Here is a 22,126-nt window from a genome sequence, read left to right as displayed (position 1 = left end):
GAATACTACAGTATTCTAAATACTCGTACTCGATGAAATACTACTCCCTATTCGCAGTAAAGATTCGATTCAGAACCAGTGTTGATTGGCCAAATACAGTATATAGCATTCGGCCAATCAATTCTGTTTCTGCAGGACAAGTAAAAGCAAAGTGGAAGGAGTAGGACACGGCACAGGGAGAATGATAGACCTGCAGGATAGTATTGCAGCATACCTCCTGCAGAACCAGCGTTGATTGGCTGAATCCTATACAGTGTATAGCATTCAGCCAATCAAAGCTGGTTCTGCAGGAGGCTTGTCTTTGAGGAGGCAGAGTCTAAGATCGGAGCACAGTGTAGACTGCTGTAATGTTAAATATACATCTGAGTATCATCCAAATGGCTTCCATGCTCCATTTATTTCAATAGGGGGCTCTGTTCCATTCCAATCCATTGTTACAGAGTAGGATAGGACCTCCCCTACAGTTATCATAGGAAGCCTCCTCAGGAGGAGGGCCAAACTAAGTTGTCTGCATTAGTCCTAAGGCTGGCACCACACACCACAAGCTGGAGCCACCGCGGGCTTATCATAGATCATTGTGATGTAAGGAATACCAGTCTCTAGATGAGCATTGGTTGAAGAAATTTGGGAAATATATGTTCTGGACCGTATTCGGCCATGTACAAGAGACCTTAATTTTTGTATTGCATAAAGTTAAAGCCACATGTGAAACCTTCAGCAATAAAGGAGAAGGACACTGGTTCTGCATGAGGCTCGTATTTGAGGAGGCGGAGTCTAAGATTGGACCACAATGTAGACTGCTGTAATGTTAAATATACAGTCTACATTGTGATCCAATCTTAGATTCCGCCTCCTCAAAGACAAGCCTCCTGCAGAACCAGATTTAATTGGCTGAATGTTATACAGTGTATAGGATTCAGCCAATCAACGCTGGTTCTGCGGGAGGGATGCTGCAATACTATCCTGCGGGTCTATCATTCTCCCTGCGCCGTGTCCTACTCCTTCCACTTTGCTTTTACTCGTCCTGCAGAACCAGTGTTGATTGGCCGAATGCTGTACACTGTATAGCATTCGGCCAATAAACGCTAGTTCTGCAGGATGGATACGGGGATTGCTACTCAAAGGTAAAATACTATCTCCGCACCGTGTCCTGCTCTGTACAGTTCTTTGGGTCGGTTCACATTAGCTTAGGGTCAGTTCACACTAGCTCATGTGTTCCGTCCAGAAGGAGTCCGCATGATGGCCGCTCCCCCCCCGGACGAAATACAAGCGTAACTGCAAGCGTTGTGCAGTTAAAGCACATGGATTCCATAGACTATAATGGGATGTGTGTGCTTGCTGTGCACTGCCTGCATGAATCATTAGTGTGGGTGCTGTGCTGCAAACACACGGACCCCGTTATAGTCTATGGGGTCTGTGCACTTTAACTGCACAGCGCTCCTCCTCAACACTCCTCAACTGCACTTCGCTCCTCCTAAACACTCCTCCTGCTACTCATGGACTTGATGACTCTCCTTTAGTGGAATAGTGGTTTCCCCTGAAACGAGCATTTTATTCCCATAGACTATAATGGGATTCAATATTCGATCGAGTAATCGAATATTGAGGCTCTACTCGAAACGAATATCGAATCTTGAATATTTCACTACTCACTCATCTGTAATGGTGATATGTGGTATTAGCATTTTTTATTTTACCGCACCTACCCTAGGGCTTATCATAATCCAAAGTCCGAAGAGGCCCCAGAGGGCAATGAAATCACTTTATACTTAGATTGAAAGAAAACTAGAGGTTGAACCTGGTGAATATTTGTAAAACTAATCTAGCAATGTTCACCCATATCTAATGCTCTGTATCTTACTTTTCTCCACAATATTTTTTCGGACCTTCGATTGTGGTTTTAAAAGCAAAAAATACAATTTTGGAAAAAATATGCATCCAAGAACCCCAGCACAAGAGGTGACTATGGCAAAGATCTCCACGACCACAATATACTTCCCCTTAGTGCTCAGATAAGCCGGGATCATGGCAATCCAGACACTACAGAACAGCAGCATGCTGAAGGTGATGTACTTGGCCTCATTATAAATGTCTGGTAATGTCCTCACCATGAAGGCCAGAAGAAAGCTGACAGCGGCCAGGAGCCCCATATAACCCAACATGGAGTAGAAGGCAATGACTGAGCCTTCATTACACTGGATGATGATCTTTCCCAGATAAGTGTGAGAGTCAAATTCTACATAAGGAGGCGACGCACAAAGCCAAATAACACAAATGAGAAGTTGTACAGAAGAGCAAACTAAGACGACACCATTGGACATTTTAGGAGAGACAAACTTCCTCCAGAAACTGCCAGGTTTGGTGGCTTTGAAGGCAATGCAGACTGTGATAGTTTTGGCCAGAACAGAAGAGATGCCGATAGTAAAAAAGATTCCGAATGAAATCTGTCTCAGTAAGCAGGTTGTGTGCACTGGAACACCAATGAAGAAGAAGACACATTGGAGGCTCAGCAAGATGGAGGCCAGGAGAATGAAGCTCGTAGCCCGGTTGTTGGCTTTAACAATTTTAGTGTCCAAATAATAAGTGAAAATGCCGATTATAAACAAATTTATAGAAGAAAAAAATAAAACCAAGACTAAAAATATTAGCGATAAAACATCCTTCTCATAAGATAGAAACTCATAGGGCTTGGGGACACATTTCACTCTCTTCTCATCCGACCATTCACCTTCAGGACATTTGTTACACATGTCACTGTCTAAGATTATAGAAAGAAAAATATTATTGTGTTAGAGTTTATAGAAAAAAGGTAAAACTTGTGGAAATGCAAAAGAAATCTAAATATACAGAAATACATGATATAATGTGATAACAATAGGATTGGTATTATAACATTGTATTCATTATGTTTATAAAAAAGGGGGAAAACATTCCAAACATGACAGTGTTATTAAGAGATAAAATACCCATAATTAAAGGGGTAAATAAAGTTTCAGTTCAAGGGGGCGCCAGAGGACTCTGCAGCCCCAGCTCTATGTGACATCATCAACTCTGCTCTACTCCTACTATAGAGCCACAGTGTAGAGCAGAGTCAGTCATGTGACCAAGAGTCAGATCATCAGGAGGGAAGGCAGAGGAACAAGACTTCTGACCACTTAGGACTTCTAGGAACCTACCTATAAAACATAGTGTAGAACACGGGTGTATTTCAATTTTTGTTTGTGTAGTGGCCCCGTAAGAATTGTCCAGTTTTGCACTGGTGTATTTTGTATATTGTTTGTGTGTGTGTCCATAAGCATCTCATTTTGGATATCAGTGAAAAACCTGTGACCGGTTGTTATGGATACCTGAAGTAAAGCTGTGTGTATGTGACCTTGTGTAACAATGTCATCCACAGCGCCCTGCCCCTTTAAAGATGACATTAAGCGGTGAAGAAAAATGGTTGGGTTGCTATGGAAACCTAGAGTAAAACTCTAATATGTGGTACTCTGTGCAGAGCCGTGTATCTAATTCTCCGGCATGTGGTATTGTGTGAAGATGCGTGTATCTAATCCTCCGGCTTGTGGTACTGTGTGCAGACTTGTGTATCTAATCTCCTGGCGTGTGGTACTGCCTTCTGACTTACGTATATAATCCTGCATTATGTGGTATTGTGTAAAGACGTACGTATCTAATCCTGTGGCATGTGTAACTGTGTATAGATGCATGTATCTAATCCTCCGGCGTTTAAAACTGTGTGAATATGCGCGTATCTAATCCTCTGGTGTGTGGAACTGTGTGCAGACTTGCATATCTAATCCTCCAGCATGTGGAATTGTGTGTAGATGCGCGTATCTAATCCATGTTTGGCATGAGTTGTAATATCTATTATATCTCTCTGGATTTGCTGGATTTATTTAACCAGCTCCAGTCATAAGTGGGAGGTTCCAGAAAGGGGGCTGGAATCGGGGTTCTTCAAAAAGGAATGATGTAGAGAGATGTATTGGACAAATACTTGGACACACAGCCTAGAGGGCGCTCTGTTCCTTTTTTCCACCCTTCTTTATGGGCAGGATTAACATCAGGTCTTTATTTCATTCCCTTCTTATACGGTATCACTTGCTTTTATTTATCTCTTTATTACATCTTTTTTGTTAAGCACTGTACTTTTTTTGTCCATATTAAATTTAATAAGACTGTTTTTGGCTCTACTATACAGAAAAGGACCTATCCAACCAACTTCTTCAGAAGTATCAAATGGATAAAAGGATCCGCGCTTACCAACCGTAGTTCTTGTTCCATTCGTTTATTAAAGCCTCACACACAACACGTTTCAAAACCGGAAGCTGGTTTCTTCTCCAGGTGTACAAAGGACATAGATACTGAGAGCACAGAACATGCGCCCCCATATTGACCTCATCACTTTACAATTGTAGCAAAAAACACATCAAATGGACAAATGACAACCAATAAATAGTTAAGAAACAGAATAAGACTAACATTATGTCAGCAATACAATAAAAAACTACAAAACGTTATGCAGTATATTGAAAATCTTTCCAGCATCCAGGTATATCTACCTGCGCATGTATTCATAAAAAGCCCGCCCTAAAGTATAATTATGCGTCATAGCCCATCGCTTGGGACGCATATGCGTCTCACATGCCGGAACTACTTTTGGAGTGCACTTGCGTTCCATATACCAGAAGTAGTTAAAAATAGTAAACCGCATAGACTACATGTTAAAAACCCAATTCGGGGTCACGTGTGCATGCGTGTCGACGGACTCTCAGCGATTCATAAAGGCGGTGTCGAAGCAGCCGAGACCCAGAACGTGCATGCGCACGTAACATACCGGCTCCTATAAATCTGAACCCATAACAAGCAAAACAACAAATGGTATGGAGCACTACAAATATAGACACATCTAGTCCTCTATTAAACAATAATGCATAAAATAATGATACATGAAATTTACCCCTCATTAAAATGATTGTATATGTATAAAAACACTTTATGTTAATAACCAATAAAAATATATGCAACTCAAAAAGAGACTCACCATAATAATCGTTACTATTTTTCAAGAGGTGATGTCTTCCAATGTCCCATTCAAACCAGCTGGACTCAAAGTATCCAGCTGGTAGATCCAGTAGATTTCACGCCGTTTCAAGACTTCAAATCTATTGGGTATATTCGAAGGGATGTGGTCTATGGGGACAACATTAAACCCTGCAAATTTACTATTATGCTTATGTAAAAAATGTCTTGAGACTAGAGATGAGCGAACAGTGTTCTATCGAACTCATGTTCGATCGGATATTAGGCTGTTCGGCATGTTCGAATCGAATCGAACACCGCGTGGTAAAGTGCGCCATTACTCGATTCCCCTCCCACCTTCCCTGGCGCCTTTTTTGCTCCAATAACAGCGCAGGGTAGGTGGGACAGGAACTACGACACCGGTGACGTTGAGAAAAGTAGGCAAAACCCATTGGCTGCCGAAAACATGTGACCTCTAATTTAAAAGAACAGCGCCGCCCAGGTTCGCGTCATTCTGAGCTTGCAATTCACCGGGGACGGAGGTTTCCGTCCAGCTAGCTAGGGCTTAGATTCTGGGTAGGCAGGGACAGGCTAGGATAGGAAGGAGAAGACAACCAACAGCTCTTGTAAGAGCTAAATTCCAGGGAGAAGCTTGTCAGTGTAACGTGGCACTGACAGGCTCAATCGCCGCAACCCAGCTTTCCCAGGATCCTGAATGGAATACACTGTCAGTGTATTCCCGTATACCCGATATATACCCCCGATACCCGTTCCAACGGTGTGCCCCCCCACCTTCACCCCAGAAATACCCTGCAAGTCCCCTAGCAATAGAATTGGGGCTATATACACCCACTATTTTTGCTACTGCCATATAGTGCCATTGTCTGACTGGGAATTCAAAGAATATATTGGGCTTACATATAACTTCAATTCCAGGGAGAAGCTTGTCAGTGTAACGTGGCACTGACAGGCTCAATCGCCGCAACCCAGCTTTCCCAGGATCCTGAATGGAACACACTGACAGTGTATTCCCGTATACCCCATATATACACCCCAAATCACCGTTCCAACGGTGTGCCCCCCCACCTTCACCTCAGAAATACCCTGCAAGTCCCCTAGCAATAGAATTGGGGCTATATACACCCACAATTTTTGCTACTGGTATATAGTGCCATTGTCTGACTGGGAATTCAAAGAATATATTGGGGTTACGTGCACCCACAATTTTTACTACTGGTATACAGTGCCATTGTCTGACTGGGAATTCAAAGAATATATTGGGGTTATAAATACCCTCATTTCTTGCTACTGGTATATAGTGCCATTGTCTGACTGGGAATTCAAAGAATATATTGGGGTTACGTGCACCCACAATTTTTACTACTGGTATACAGTGCCATTGTCTGACTGGGAATTCAAAGAATATATTGGGGTTACGTGCACCCACAATTTTTACTACTGGTATACAGTGCCATTGTCTGACTGGGAATTCAAAGAATATATTGGGGTTACGTGCACCCACAATTTTTACTACTGGTATATAGTGCCATTGTCTGACTGGGAATTCAAAGAATATATTGGGGTTACGTGCACCCACAATTTTTGCTACTGGTATATAGTGCCAATTTCTAACTGGGAATTCAAAATGCGCAAGGCTCCCGGAAAGGGACGTGGACGAGGCCGTGGGCGAGGTCGGGGGAATGGTTCTGGGGAGCAAGGTAGCAGTGAAGCCACAGGGCGTCCCGTGCCTACTCCTGTGGGGCAGCAAGCATTGCGCCACTCCACAGTGCCAGGGTTGCTTGCCACATTAACTAAACTGCAGGGTACAAACCTTAGTAGGCCCGAGAACCAGGAACAGGTCTTGCAATGGCTGTCAGAGAACGCTTACAGCACATTGTCCAGCAGCCAGTCAGACTCTGCCTCCTCTCCTCCTATTACCCAACAGTCTTGTCCTCCTTCCTCCCAAAATTCCCAAGCTTCACAGAACAATAACCCCAACTGTCCCTGCTCCCCAGAGCTGTTCTCCGCTCCTTTCATTGTCCCTCAACCTGCCTCTCCACGTCACGATTCCACAAACCTAACAGAGGAGCATCTGTGTCCAGATGCTCAAACACTAGAGTCTCCTCCATCTCCGTTCGATTTGGTGGTGGATGACCAGCAACCCACCCTCATCGACGATGATGTGACGCAGTTGCCGTCAGGGCATCCAGTTGACCGGCGCATTGTGCGGGAGGAGGAGATGAGACAGGAGTTGGAAGAGGAAGTGGTGGATGATGAGGACACTGACCCGACCTGGACAGGGGGGATGTCAAGCGGGGAAAGTAGTGTGGATGTTGAGGCAAGTGCAGCACCAAAAAGGGTAGCTAGAGGCAGAGGCAGAGGTCAGCAGCTTAGGCGAAGCCAGGCCACACCCGGAATCTCCCAAGATGTTCCAGTTCGTACCCAGCCCCAAAAAACTCCCACCTCGAGGGCACGTTTCTCGAAGGTGTGGAGTTTTTTCAAGGAATGCGCCGAGGACAGATATAGTGTTGTCTGCACAATTTGCCTCTCGAAATTGATTAGGGGCTCTGAGAAGAGCAACCTGTCCACCACTTCAATGCGCCGTCATTTGGAATCCAAGCACTGGAATCAGTGGCAGGCAGCAACGGCAGGACAAAGGCCGCCTGCCGTTCACGCCACTGCCACTGCCTCTGCCACTGCCTCTGCCTCTGCCACTGCCACTGCTGACTGTGCTGGCGATGCACTCCAGAGGACGAGCCAGGACACCACTTCATCTGCCTCCGCCACTTTGTTGACTTCTCCCTCATCCTCCCCTGTTCCTGTCTTATCTCCTTCTCCTGCACCATCAAAGGCACCATCAGGCGCTTCTTTACAACAACCCACCATCTCTCAGACATTGGAGCGGCGGCAGAAATACACTGCTAACCAACCACACGCGCAAGCCTTGAACGCCAACATCGCTAAACTGCTGGCCCAGGAGATGTTGGCGTTCCGGCTTGTTGAAACTCCCGCCTTCCTGGACCTGATGGCAACTGCGGCACCTCGCTATGCCGTCCCTAGCCGTCACTACTTCTCCCGGTGTGCCGTCCCCGCCTTGCACCAGCACGTGTCACTCAACATCAGGCGGGCCCTTAGTTCTGCGCTTTGCACAAAGGTCCACTTGACCACCGACGCGTGGACAAGTGCATGCGGACAGGGACGCTACATTTCACTGACGGCACACTGGGTGAATGTAGTTGAGGCTGGGACAGCTTCCCAAACTGGCCCGGTGTACCTCGTCTCCCCGCCTAACATTCCTGGCAGGGACACGAGAAGAACACCCCCCTCCTCCTCCTCCTCTACCGCCTCCTCCTCCGCCACCGCCTCCTCCTCCGCCACCGCCTCCTCCTCCGCTGTTAGATTGACCCCAGCTACGAGTTGGAAACGTTGCAGCACTGGCGTTGGTAGACGTCAGCAGGCTGTGCTGAAGCTGATCAGCTTGGGGGACAGACAGCACACTGCCTCCGAGGTGAGGGATGCCCTCCTCGATGAGACGGCAATATGGTTTGAGCCGCTGCACCTGGGCCCAGGCATGGTCGTTTGTGATAACGGCCGGAACCTGGTAGCAGCTCTGGAGCTTGCCGGACTCCAACATGTTCCATGCCTGGCCCACGTCTTCAACCTAGTGGTGCAACGTTTCCTAAAGAGCTACCCCAATGTTCCAGAGCTACTGGTGAAAGTGCGGCGCATGTGCGCCCACTTTCGCAAGTCGACAGTAGCCGCTGCTAGCTTAAAATCTCTCCAGCAACGCCTGCATGTGCCACAACACCGGTTTTTGTGCGACGTCCCCACACGCTGGAACTCAACGTTTCAGATGTTGAATAGAGTGGTTGAGCAGCAGAGACCTTTGATGGAATACCAGCTACAAAACCCTAGGGTGCCACAAAGTCAGCTGCCTCAGTTTCTCATCCATGAGTGGCCATGGATGAGAGACCTTTGTGACATCCTACGGGTGTTTGAGGAGTCCACAAGGAGGGTGAGCTCTGAGGATGCGATGGTGAGCCTTACAATCCCGCTCTTGTGTGTTCTGAGAGAATCCCTGATTGACATCAGGGATAACTCAGATCACACAGAGGAGTTAGGGATAGCATCCGATCCGTCACAGCTGGAGAGTAGGTCCACACATCTGTCCGCTTCACTGCGTTTAATGGAGGAGGAGGAGGAGGAGGAGGAGGAAGAAGAGTTGTCCGATGATGTGATGGTGATACAGGAGGCTTCCGGGCAACTTCGAATCGTCCCATTGTTGCAGCGCGGATGGGTAGACATGGAGGATGAGGAGGAAATGGAGATTGAACTTTCCGGTGGGGCCAGAGGAGTCATGCCAACTAACACTGTGGCAGACATGGCTGAGTTCATGTTGGGGTGCTTTACAACCGACAAGCGTATTGTCAAAATCATGGAGGACAACCGGTACTGGATCTTTGCTATCCTTGACCCCCGGTATAAAAACAACATCTCGTCTTTTATTCCGGTAGAGGGGAGGGCCAATCGCATCAATGCTTGCCACAGGCAATTGGTGCAGAATATGATGGAGATGTTTCCAGCATGTGACGTTGGCGGCAGGGAGGGCAGTTCCTCCAGTAGGCAACCAAGTTCTCACCAGTCCACACAAACGAGGGGCACACTGTCTAAGGTCTGGGACACCTTGATGGCACCCCCTCGCCAAAGTGCCGCCACGGAGGGTCCTAGTGTCACCAGGCGTGAGAAGTATAGGCGCATGTTGCGGGAATACCTTTCCGACCACAGCCCTGTCCTCTCCGACCCCTCTGCGCCCTACACGTATTGGGTGTCGAAGTTGGACCTGTGGCTTGAACTTGCCCTATATGCCTTGGAGGTGCTGTCCTGTCCTGCCGCCAGCGTCCTATCTGAGAGGGTGTTCAGTGCAGCCGGTGGCATCATCACTGACAAGCGCACCCGTCTGTCAGCTGAGAGTGCCGACCGGCTCACTTTGATAAAAATGAGCCACCACTGGATAGAGCCTTCATTTTTGGGCCCACCTGTGTAAAGCACCCCAACATGAAACTCCATGTCTGTACTCAACCTCTCCAATTCCTCCGCATCCTCATACTCATCCACCATAAGCGTTGCACAATTCTGCTAATACTAGGCTCCCTCCAACATGATTTCCCCCAACTCTGCTGGTTAGAGGCTCTCTCCACCCTGCTTTCCCACAACTCTGCTGGTTAGAGGCTCCCTCCACCCTGATTTCCACCAACTCTGCTGGTTAGAGGCTCCCTCCACCATGAATTGGTCCAAACTGGGCTGTTTAGCGGCTCCCTCCACCATGAATTGGTCCAAACTGGGGTTTTTAGAGGCTCCCTCCACCATGAATTGGTCCAAACTGGGGTTTTTAGAGGCTCTCTCCACCATGAATTGGTCCAAACTGGGCTGTTTAGAGGCTCCCTCCATCATGAATTGGTCCAAACTGGGGTTTTTAGAGGCTCCCTCCACCATGAATTGGTCCAAACTGCGGTTTTTAGAGGCTCCCTCCACCATGAATTGGTCCAAACTGGGGTTTTTAGAGGCTCCCTCCACCATGAATTTGCCCAAACTGGGCTGTTTAGAGGCTCCCTCCACCATGAATTTGCCCAAACTGGGCTGTTTAGAGGCTCCCTCCACCATGAATTGGTCCAAACTGGGGTTTTTAGAGGCTCCCTCCACCATGAATTGGTCCAAACTGGGGTTTTTAGAGGCTCCCTCCACCATGAATTGGTCCAAACTGGGGTTTTTAGAGGCTCCCTCCACCATGAATTGGTCCAAACTGGGGTTTTTAGAGGCTCCCTCCACCACGAATTTGCCCAAACTGGGCTGTTTAGAGGCTCCCTCCACCATGAATTTGCCCAAACTGGGCTGTTTAGAGGCTCCCTCCACCATGAATTGGTCCAAACTGCGGTTTTTAGAGGCTCCCTCCACCATGAATTGGTCCAAACTGGGGTTTTTAGAGCCTCCCTCCACCATGAATTGGTCCAAACTGGGCTGTTTAGAGGCTCCCTCCACCATGAATTGGTCCAAACTGGGGTTTTTAGAGGCTCCCTCCACCATGAATTGGTCCAAACTGGGCTGTTTAGAGGCTCCCTCCACCATGAATTGGTCCAAACTGGGGTTTTTAGAGGCTCCCTCCACCATGAATTGGTCCAAACTGGGGTTTTTAGAGGCTCCCTCCACCATGAATTTGCCCAAACTGGGCTGTTTAGAGGCTCCCTCCACCATGAATTTGCCCAAACTGGGCTGTTTAGAGGCTCCCTCCACCATGAATTGGTCCAAACTGGGGTTTTTAGAGGCTCCCTCCACCATGAATTGGTCCAAACTGGGGTTTTTAGAGGCTCCCTCCACCATGAATTTGCCCAAACTGGGCTGTTTAGAGGCTCCCTCCACCATGAATTTGCCCAAACTGGGCTGTTTAGAGGCTCCCTCCACCATGAATTTGCCCAAACTGGGCTGTTTAGAGGCTCCCTCCACCATGAATTGGTCCAAACTGGAGTTTTTAGAGGCTCCCTCCACCATGAATTGGTCCAAACTGGGGGTTTTTAGAGGCTCCCTCCACCATGAATTTGCCCAAACTGGGCTGTTTAGAGGCTCCCTGCACCATGAATTTGCCCAAACTGGGCTGTCTAGAGGCTCCCTCCACCATGAATTGGTCCAAACTGGGGTTTTTAGAGGCTCCCTCCACCATGAATTGGTCCAAACTGGGGGTTTTTAGAGGCTCCCTCCACCATGAATTTGCCCAAACTGGGGTTTTTAGAGGCTCCCTCCACCATGAATTGGTCCAAACTGGGGTTTTTAGAGGCTCCCTCCACCATGAATTGGTCCAAACTGGAGGTTTTTAGAGGCTCCCTCCACCATGAATTTGCCCAAACTGAGCTGTTTAGAGGCTCCCTCCACCATGAATTGGTCCAAACTGGGGTTTTTAGAGGCTCCCTCCACCATGAATTGGTCCAAACTGGGGGTTTTTAGAGGCTCCCTCCACCATGAATTTGCCCAAACTGGGCTGTTTAGAGGCTCCCTCCACCATGAATTGGTCCAAACTGGGGTTTTTAGAGGCTCCCTCCACCATGATATGGTCCAAACTGGGCTGTTTAGAGGCTCCCTCCACCATGAATTTGCCCAAACTGGGCTGTTTAGAGGCTCCCTCCACCATGAATTGGTCCAAACTGGGGTTTTTAGAGGCTCCCTCCACCATGAATTGGTCCAAACTGGGCTGTTTAGAGGCTCCCTCCACCATGAATTGGTCCAAACTGGGGTTTTTAGAGGCTCCCTCCACCATGAATTGGTCCAAACTGGGCTGTTTAGAGGCTCCCTCCACCATGAATTGGTCCAAACTGGGGTTTTTAGAGGCTCCCTCCACCATGAATTTGCCCAAACTGGGCTGTTTAGAGGCTCCCTCCACCATGAATTTGCCCAAACTGGGCTGTTTAGAGGCTCCCTCCACCATGAATTGGTCCAAACTGGGGTTTTTAGAGGCTCCCTCCACCATGAATTGGTCCAAACTGGGGGTTTTTAGAGGCTCCCTCCACCATGAATTTGCCCAAACTGGGCTGTTTAGAGGCTCCCTCCACCATGAATTTGCCCAAACTGGGCTGTTTAGAGGCTCCCTCCACCATGAATTGGTCCAAACTGGGGGTTTTTAGAGGCTCCCTCCACCATGAATTTGCCCAAACTGGGGTTTTTAGAGGCTCCCTCCACCATGAATTGGTCCAAACTGGGGTTTTTAGAGGCTCCCTCCACCATGAATTGGTCCAAACTGGGGGTTTTAGAGGCTCCCTCCACCATGAATTGGTCCAAACTGGGGGTTTTTAGAGGCTCCCTCCACCATGAATTTGCCCAAACTGGGGTTTTTAGAGGCTCCCTCCACCATGAATTGGTCCAAACTGGGGGTTTTTAGAGGCTCCCTCCACCATGAATTTGCCCAAACTGGGCTGTTTAGAGGCTCCCTCCACCATGAATTGGTCCAAACTGGGGTTTTTAGAGGCTCCCTCCACCATGAATTGGTCCAAACTGGGCTGGTTAGAGGCTCCCTCCACCATGAATTGGTCCAAACTGGGCTGGTTAGAGGCTCCCTCCACCATGAATTGGTCCAAACTGGGCTGGTTAGAGGCTCCCTCCACCATGAATTTGCCCAAACTGGCCTGTTTAGAGGCTCCCTCCACCATGAATTGGTCCAAACTGGGGTTTTTAGAGGCTCTCTCCACCATGAATTGGTCCAAACTGGGCTGTTTAGAGGCTCCCTCCATCATGAATTGGTCCAAACTGGGGTTTTTAGAGGCTCCCTCCACCATGAATTGGTCCAAACTGGGGTTTTTAGAGGCTCCCTCCACCATGAATTGGTCCAAACTGGGGTTTTTAGAGGCTCCCTCCACCATGAATTTGCCCAAACTGGGCTGTTTAAAGGCTCCCTCCACCATGAATTTGCCCAAACTGGGCTGTTTAGAGGCTCCCTCCACCATGAATTGGTCCAAACTGGGGTTTTTAGAGGCTCCCTCCACCATGAATTGGTCCAAACTGGGGTTTTTAGAGGCTCCCTCCACCATGAATTGGTCCAAACTGGGCTGTTTAGAGGCTCCCTCCACCATGAATTGGTCCAAACTGGGGTTTTTAGAGGCTCCCTCCACCATGAATTGGTCCAAACTGGGGTTTTTAGAGGCTCCCTCCACCATGAATTTGCCCAAACTGGGCTGTTTAGAGGCTCCCTCCACCATGAATTTGCCCAAACTGGGCTGTTTAGAGGCTCCCTCCACCATGAATTGGTCCAAACTGGGGTTTTTAGAGGCTCCCTCCACCATGAATTGGTCCAAACTGGGGGTTTTTAGAGGCTCCCTCCACCATGAATTTGCCCAAACTGGGCTGTTTAGAGGCTCCCTCCACCATGAATTTGCCCAAACTCTGCTGGTTAGAGGCTCAATCCACCCTGATTTTCAAAACAAATGTTGTTGCCAACCTCAACTTACTACAAGGGCCAAATTCACTGCTGGTGACAAGCTCTCCTCACTGCAAGTGCCAAATACACATGTTTCAAGGTGTTTTCCTACTGTCAGAGAGGTGGTATTGAGTGTGTAAAGTGTGTAGTTGTTAGGCTTTGATGTTGGGGTAATAGAGGGTCTTTGGTGTGTTAGATGCCCCCAGACATGCTTCCCCTGCTGTCCCAGTGTCATTCCAGAGGTGTTGGCATCATTTCCTGGGGTGTCATAGTGGACTTGGTGACCCTCCAGACACGGATTTGGGTTTCCCCCTTAACGAGTATCTGTTCCCCATAGACTATAATGGGGTTCGAAACCCATTCGAACACACGAACATTGAGCGGCTGTTCGAATCGAATTTCGAACCTCGAACATTTTAGTGTTCGCTCATCTCTACTTGAGACGCTATGCTTTAAGTACCCATTTACTATATTTGACCTGTGTTTATTTATTCTAATATGTAGGTTCATGATCGTTCTCCCTACATATTGCAGGCCACAAGGGCATTCTGCTAAATAAATGACATAGGGCGTAGAGCAATCCATACGGAAATCAAGTTGGAAAGTCCTACCTGTAGATCTACTAGAGATCTCTTGGACCTCGTGACCTATACATTGACAGCACTTACATCGCCTGTTACCACACCTAAAGCTTCCTTTTTCATTTCCTTCAGTTGTTGGACTTGTATCAGATTTAGGAGCTATGGATTTGAGTCTACTTGGGGCTATTACATTTTTAACACTTTTAGCCCTTCTAAATGTAAGTTTCGGTCTCTTAGGGAGAAGATTTTTTAAGTACTGGTCATTTTGTAGAATGTACCAGTACTTATGCAAGATGTCACGGATGGTCATGTGAGCTCCATTATATGTAGTTAGAAAATTAAATTTAAATGAGTCCACATTATCCCTAATTCTAGGTTTCAAACAGTCTGATTGAGTGAGTCGATCTGTTCTCTCCTTGGCTAAATCGATAATAGCTTTAGGGTACTTTTTGGCCTTAAATCTACTCCTCAAAATCTCACTCTGGCATTGATAATCCAGTTCAGTGGTGCAATTTCTACGTATGTGTTTAAACTGCCCGAACGGAATGTTTTTTTTTCCATTTGTTGTAGTGTGAACTGTTGTAATCTAAAAGACTATTACAGTCAACACTCTTGAAGAATGTTTTAGTGGAAATGTGGTCACCCGTTCCCATAAGAATCAGATTCAGGTATTCTATTCTATTCTTAACTATTTATTGGTTGTCATTTGTCCATTTGATGTGTTTTTTGCTACAATTGTAAAGTGATGAGGTCACTATGGGGGCGCATATTCTGTGCTCTCAGTATCTATATCCTTTGTACACCTGAAGAAGGAACCAGCTTCCGTTTTCGAAACGCGTTGTGTGTGAGGCTTTAATAAACGAAGGGAACAAGAACTACGGTTGGTAAGCACGGATCCTTTTATCCATTTGATACTTTTATTCATTTGATACTTCTGAAGAAGTTGGTTGGATAGGTCCTTTTCTGTATAGTACCATGCATACGCGTTTTCACGGTTAAGATCTGCCAGCTACTAGCCATTTTGTCTATGAAGCGATATTTGAGTGCTGTGATCATTTCACAGCGCTTAAAGGTGATTATATGTTGAATAATACTTTGTGGAATCACTTTAAAAGGGTAATGCACAAGGTGCCGCGCGGTGCTCTCTCTTGTGTTTTATTGATGTTTTTGGCTCTAAACAGCCTCACAATTCCTTATGCTTAGACTTGTCACCTTTTTGTTTGTTAGTGTGTACCAGAAGAAGGCACAGGTGTTGAGTTGTGTATATATGGGCGTATTGGTGTCTTGTCTATCATAATTGGTGGCTGGTGGCAGCTATTTGTGTGGAGGTGCTGATTTCGGGGTTGCCTCACTATTTTGTAGCCTAGTGCTTTAGGAGAGCATGGAAGTGAGTGTGAAAGCAGAGTTTCCATTTATCCTGGGTCACACGTGCTTGTGTGGTGAGTGGTTGTATGAAATCCTGATGTGGGTACTGCCCAAGTGCAGCCCTGAGACTATGAAGTCTGATAGAGACCACATCTGACTACTTGAGACTATTGTTAAAAGTTGTACTTTGCTATGTCCAAATTGTAAGGTTTTATCAGTAAAAACTGTGTTTGTACAAAGATTTGGTGCTGCCAAGCAAGTGCCCTCTCCGAGAGACCTTCTGCAACTGCCAAGTTCCTCCTCTAGGATCCTAATGTCTCCAATCTGATTAAGCATCTGTTCCAGTTGATCTTTTGTGTCTGCCATTGTGGGGGCAAAATCCAATCACTGTGCCCAGTGGTACACAGAGTAGTGGTGTTTGGTGCCACCTCCTTGCTGTTATTAGTTATTGTGTACTTATAAAACAATTACAGCTGTTTGCTTTGTAAGTCTTCTTCTTCTTTTCAGATATGAATAAGCGTGCACAGTATTTCTGTGGTCAGTTATGTTGTGATCTTGTCCACGCTGGAATTTATGTTTTTCCTCAGTGCTTACAGCTGTCAATTATCAATCCTCTCTATTGTCAGTGCTGTGATCATTACCTGCAGCATTTCCAGGATTCTTGATCCTATCTCCTAACTTCTCTAACCATCTCCACCTCCTCCCTGCGTGATTCCAGTGGACACTAAGTCATCTCTACTTGTTTTTCTGCCACTGAGAATTAATTCAATAAACAAAATCACTGATCAGCATCTGTGCTCAATTTCTAGTTCAGGTTTTCTCTTAGGCCTCGTTGACATCTGCATTGGTATTCTGTCCGGCGGGAGTCCGCATGAGGCCCCCCCCCAACGGAATACCAAACGCAATTACAAACGGTGTGCCAGTGAAAGCACACGGATCCCCCTAGACTATAATGGGGTCCGTGTGCTTGCCGACAGATCTCCGTGGAATCATGTGGACAGGAAAGTAGTTCACAATCTAGTTTTACTGCACAACATGTACAGTTGCGTTCAGTATTCCATTTAGTGGACTCCATGCAGGTAGAACTAGATAGATAGATAGATAGATAGATAGATAGATAGATAGATAGATAGATAGATAGTAGAGATGAGCGAACACTAAAATGTTCGAGGTTCGAAATTCGATTCGAACAGCCGCTGACTGTTCGAGTGTTCGAACGTGTTTTGACCCCATTATAGTCTATGGGGAACATATACTCGTTAAGGGGGAAACCCAAATCCGTGTCTGGAGGGTCACCAAGTCCACTATGACATCACAGGAAATTATGCCAACACCTCTGGAATGACACTGGGACAGCAGGGGAAGCATGCCTGGGGGCATCTAACACACCCAAGACCCTCTATTACCCCAACATCACAGCCTAACAACTACACATTTTACACACTCAATACCACCTCTCAGACAGTGGGAAAACACCTTGAAACATGTGTATTTAGCCCTTGGAGTGAGGAGAGCTTGTCACCAGCAGTGAATTTGGCCCTTGTAGTGAGTTGAGGTTGGCAGTGACACCAACATTGTTTTTGAAAATCAGGGTGGATCGAGCCTCTAACCAGCCCAGTTTGGGGAAATTCATGGTGGAGGGAGCCTCTAAACAGCCAAGTTTTGGGAAATTCATGGTGGAGGGAGCCTCTAACCAGCCCAGTTTGGGCAAATTCATGGTGGAGGGAGCCTCTAACCAGCCCAGTTTGGGCAAACTCATGGTGGGGGGAGCCTCTAACCAGCCCAGTTTGGGCAAATTCATGGTGGAGGGAGCCTCTAACCAGCCCAGTTTAGGGAAATTCAAAGTGCGACGGTCGGTACTCTCAGCTGACAGGCGGGTGCGCTTGTCAGTGATGATGCCACCGGCTGCACTGAACACCCTCTCAGATAGGACGCTGGCGGCAGGACAGGGCAGCACCTCCAAGGCATATAGAGCAAGTTCAAGCCACAGGTCCAACTTCGACACCCAACACGTGTAGGGCGCAGAGGGATCGGAGAGGACAGGGCTGTGGTTGGAAAGGTATTCCCGCAACATGCACCTATACTTCTCACGCCTGGTGACACTAGGACCCTCAGTGGCGGTACTTTGCCGAGGGGGTGCCATCAAGGTGTCCCAGACCTTAGACAGTGTGCCCCTTCTTTGTGTGGACCGGTGAGCACTTGGTCGCCTACTGAAGGAACTGCCCTCCCTGCCGCCAACGTCACATGCTGGAAACATCTCCATCATATTCTGCACCAATTGCTTGTGGCAAGCATTGATGATATTGGCCCTCCCCTCTACCGGAATAAAAGAGGAGTACTGTTTGTCCTCCATGATTTTGACAATATGCTTGTCAGTTGTAAAGCACCCCAACATGAACTCAGCCATGTCTGCCACAGTGTTAGTTGGCATGACTCCTCTGGCCCCACCAGAAAGTTCAATCTCCATTTCCTCCTCATCCTCCCTTTCTACCCATCCGCACTACAACAATGGGACAATTCGAAGTTGCCCGGAAGCCTCCTGGATTACCATGACATCATCGGACAGCTCTTCCTCCTCCTCCTCTTCCTCCATTAAACGCGGTGAAGCGGACAGATGTGTGGACCTACTCTCCAACTGTGATGGATCTGCTGCTATCCATGACTCCCTGATGACCATGCCTGGGCCCAGGTGCAGTGGCTCAAACCATATTGCCGTCTCATCGAGGAGGGCATCCCTCACCTCGGAGGCAGTGTGCTGTCTGTCCCCCAAGCTGATCAGCTTCAGCACGGCCTGCTGACGTCTACCAACGTCAGTGCTGCAACGTTTCCAACTCGTAGCTGGGGTCAATCTAACAGCGGAGGAGGAGGCGATGGAGGAGGAGGAGGAGGAGGAGGAGGGTGTTCTTCCCGTGTCCCTGCCAGGAATGTTAGGCGGGGAGACCAGGTAGACCGGGCCAGTTTGGGAAGCAGTCCCAGCCTCAACTACATGCACCCAGTGTGCCGTCAGTGAAAGTTAGCGTCCCTGTCCGCATGCACTTGTCCACGCGTCGGTGGTCAAGTGGACCTTTGTGCAAAGCGCGGAACTAAGGGCCCGCCTGATGTTGAGTGACACGTGCTGGTGCAAGGCGGGGACGGCACACTGGGAGAAGTAGTGACGGCTAGGGACGGCATAACGAGGTGCCGCAGTTGCTATCAGGTCCAGGAAGGTCGGAGTTTCAACAAACTGGAACGTCAACATCTCCTGGGTCAGCATCTTAGCGATGTTGGCGTTCAAGGCTTGGAGTAGGCACAGGAGTAGGCACAGCACACCCTGTGGCTTCAATGCTAACTTGCTCCCCAGAACCATTCCCCCGACCTCGCCCACGGCCTCGTCCACGTCCACGTCCCTTTCCGGGAGCCTTGCGCATTTTAATATGCTTTCCTTGCTTAAACACACTCAGAACCTGGGTGTATATGCCAATACCAATAAATTGAGGGTGTATGCAGGCCCCAATTTATTGGGTGGGAGTAACACTCAGAACCTGGGTGTTTATGCGAATATAAACAACTTAAGGGGGGATGCAGCCCCCAATATATTAGGGGAATTCACTCTCCAAAACTGGCACTATATGCCTATAGCAACAATTGAGGGTTGTATGAAGGCCCCAATATATTTTGGGAATCAACAGTCAGAAACTGGCACTATATGCCAATAGCAAGAATTGAGGATGGTATGAAAGCCCCAATATCTTTTTTGAATTTACAGTCAGACCCTGGCACTATATGGCAGTATCAAGAATTGAGTGTGTATGTAGCCACAATTTATTCTTTCAATGACCAGTCAGACCCTGGCACTATATGGCAGTAGCAAGAATTGAGGGTGTGTGTAACCCCAATTCTACTGTTAGGGGAATTACAGTGTATTCAAGTTAGTTTCTGGGGTGGAGGTGGGGGGGGCACACCGTTGGAGCATGGATCGGGGGTATATAGGGTATACGGGAATACACTGTCAGTGTATTCCATTCAGGATCCTGGGAAAGCTGGGTTGCGGCGATTGAGCCTGTCAGTGCCACGTTACACTGACAAGCTTCTCCCTGGAATTTAGCTCTTAAAAGAGCTGTTGGTTGTCTTCTCCTTCCTATCCTCGCCTGTCCCTGCCTACCCAGAATCTAAGCCCTAGCTAAATGGACGGAAACCTCCGTCCCCGGTGAATTGCAAGCTCAGAATGACGCGAACCTGGGCGGCGCTGTTCTTTTAAATCAGAGGTCACATGTTTTTGGCAGCCAATGGGTTTTTCCTATTTTTTTCAACGTCACCGGTGTCGTAGTTCCTGTCCCACCTACCCTGCGCTGTTATTGGAGCAAAAAAGGCGCCAGGGAAGGTGGGAGGGGAATCGAGTAATGGCGCACTTTACCACGCGGTGTTCGATTCGATTCGAACATGTCGAACAGCCTAATATCCGATCGAACATGTGTTCGATAGAACACTGTTCGCTCATCTCTAATAGATAGATAGATAGATAGATAGATAGATAGATAGATAGATAGATAGATAGATAGATAGATAGGATGATATATGGATAGATAGATACAGTGTTGGCCAAAAGTATTGGCCCCCCTGCAATTCTGTCAGATAATACTCGTTGTCTTCCAGATAATGATTACAAGCACAAACTCTTTGGTAATATCTTCAGTTATTTTGCTTGCAATAAATAAACACAAAAGAGAATGAAAAAAAAGTCACATCATTGATCATTTTACACAAAACTCCAAAAATGGTGCGGACAGAATGATTGGCGCCCTCAGCCTAATACTTGGTAGCACAACCTTTAGACACAATAACTGCGCACAACCGCTTCCGGTAACCAGCAATGAGTTTCTTACAAGGCTCTGCTGGAATTTTAGACCATTCTTCTTTGGCAAACTGCTCCAGGTCCCCCCTGAGATGTGAAGGGGGCCTTCTCCAAACTGCCACCAAGAGATCTCTCCTCCCCCACAGGTGTTCTATAGGATTCAGGGCTGGACTCATTGCTGCCACTTTACAAGTCTCCAGGGCTTTCTCTCAAACCATTTTCTAGTGCTGACCTGAAGTGTGTTTTGGGTCCTTGTCCTGCTGGAAGACCCCTGACCTCTGAGGGAGACCCAGCTTTCTCACACTGGGCCCTACATGATGCTGCACAATGTGTTGGTCGTCTTCAGACTTCATAATGCCATGCACACGGTCAAGCAGTCCAGTGCCAGAGGCAGCAAAGCAACCCCAAAACATCAGGGACCCTCCGCCATGTCTGACTGTAGGGGGCGTCTTCTTTTCTTTGAAGGCCTTTTTTTTTTCCCCTGTAAACTCTATGTTGAGGCCTTTTCCTACTTTTGTCTCCTCTGACCAGAGAACATTCTTCCAAAACGTTTTTGACTTTCTCAGGTAAGTTTTGGCAAACTCCAGCCTGGCTTTTTTATGTCTCTGGGTAAGAAGTGGGGTCTTCCTGGGTCTCCTACCATACAGTCCCTTCTCATTCATACGCTGACGCTGGATAGTACGGGTTGACACTGTTGTACCCTCGGACTGCAGGGCAGCTTGGACTTGTTTGGATGTTAGTCGAGGTTCTTTATCCACCATCCACACAATCTTGCGTTGAAATCTCTCATCAATTTTTCTTTTGCGTCCACATCTAGGGAAGTTAGCCACAGTGCCATGGGCTTTAAACTTCTTGATGACACTGCACACGGTAGACACAGGAACATTCAGGTCTTTGGAGATGGACTTGTAGCCTTGAGATTGCTCATGCTTCCTCATAATTTTGCTTCTCAAGTCCTCAGACAGTTCTTTGGTCTTCTTTCTTTTCTCCATGCTCAATGTGGTACACACAAGGACACAGGACAGAGGTGGAGTCAACTTTAATCCATTTCAACTGGCTGCAAGTGTGATTTAGTTATTGCCACCACCTGTTAGGTGCCTCAGGTAAGTAACAGGTGCTGTTAATTAAACAAATTAGAGAAGCATCACATGATTTTTCAATCAGTGCCAATACTTTTGTCCACCCCCTATTTATGTTTGCTGTGGAATTATATCCAATTTGGCTTTTTGACAATTATTTTTGTGGTTTTCCATTGAAGACAAATTAAATGAAGATAATAATACCAAAGAATTTGTGATTGCAATCATTATCTGGAAGAACAGGAGTATTATCTGATAGAATTACAGGGGTGCTACTACTTTTGGCCAACACTGTAGA

General features: G+C 47.3%; 1 protein-coding gene across 1 annotated transcript in view; it reads right to left on the bottom strand.

Moving 5' to 3' along the window:
* Window positions 1-1,832: 1,832 nt before the first annotated feature.
* LOC142202481 (G-protein coupled receptor family C group 6 member A-like) overlaps window positions 1,833-22,126 on the bottom strand; it is a 41,418-nt gene continuing 21,124 nt past the window's right edge. Inside the window, exon 6 of the mRNA XM_075273032.1 lies at window positions 1,833-2,758. Within this exon, the coding sequence (XP_075129133.1) occupies window positions 1,833-2,758 (926 nt within the window). The remainder of the gene's footprint in view (window positions 2,759-22,126) is intronic.

This window comes from Leptodactylus fuscus, chromosome 1 (assembly GCF_031893055.1).
Source record: "Leptodactylus fuscus isolate aLepFus1 chromosome 1, aLepFus1.hap2, whole genome shotgun sequence".
NCBI lineage: Eukaryota > Metazoa > Chordata > Amphibia > Anura > Leptodactylidae > Leptodactylus > Leptodactylus fuscus.
The sequence above is the reverse complement of the archived record's forward strand: the minus strand, read 5'-3'. Positions and strand labels throughout refer to the sequence as shown.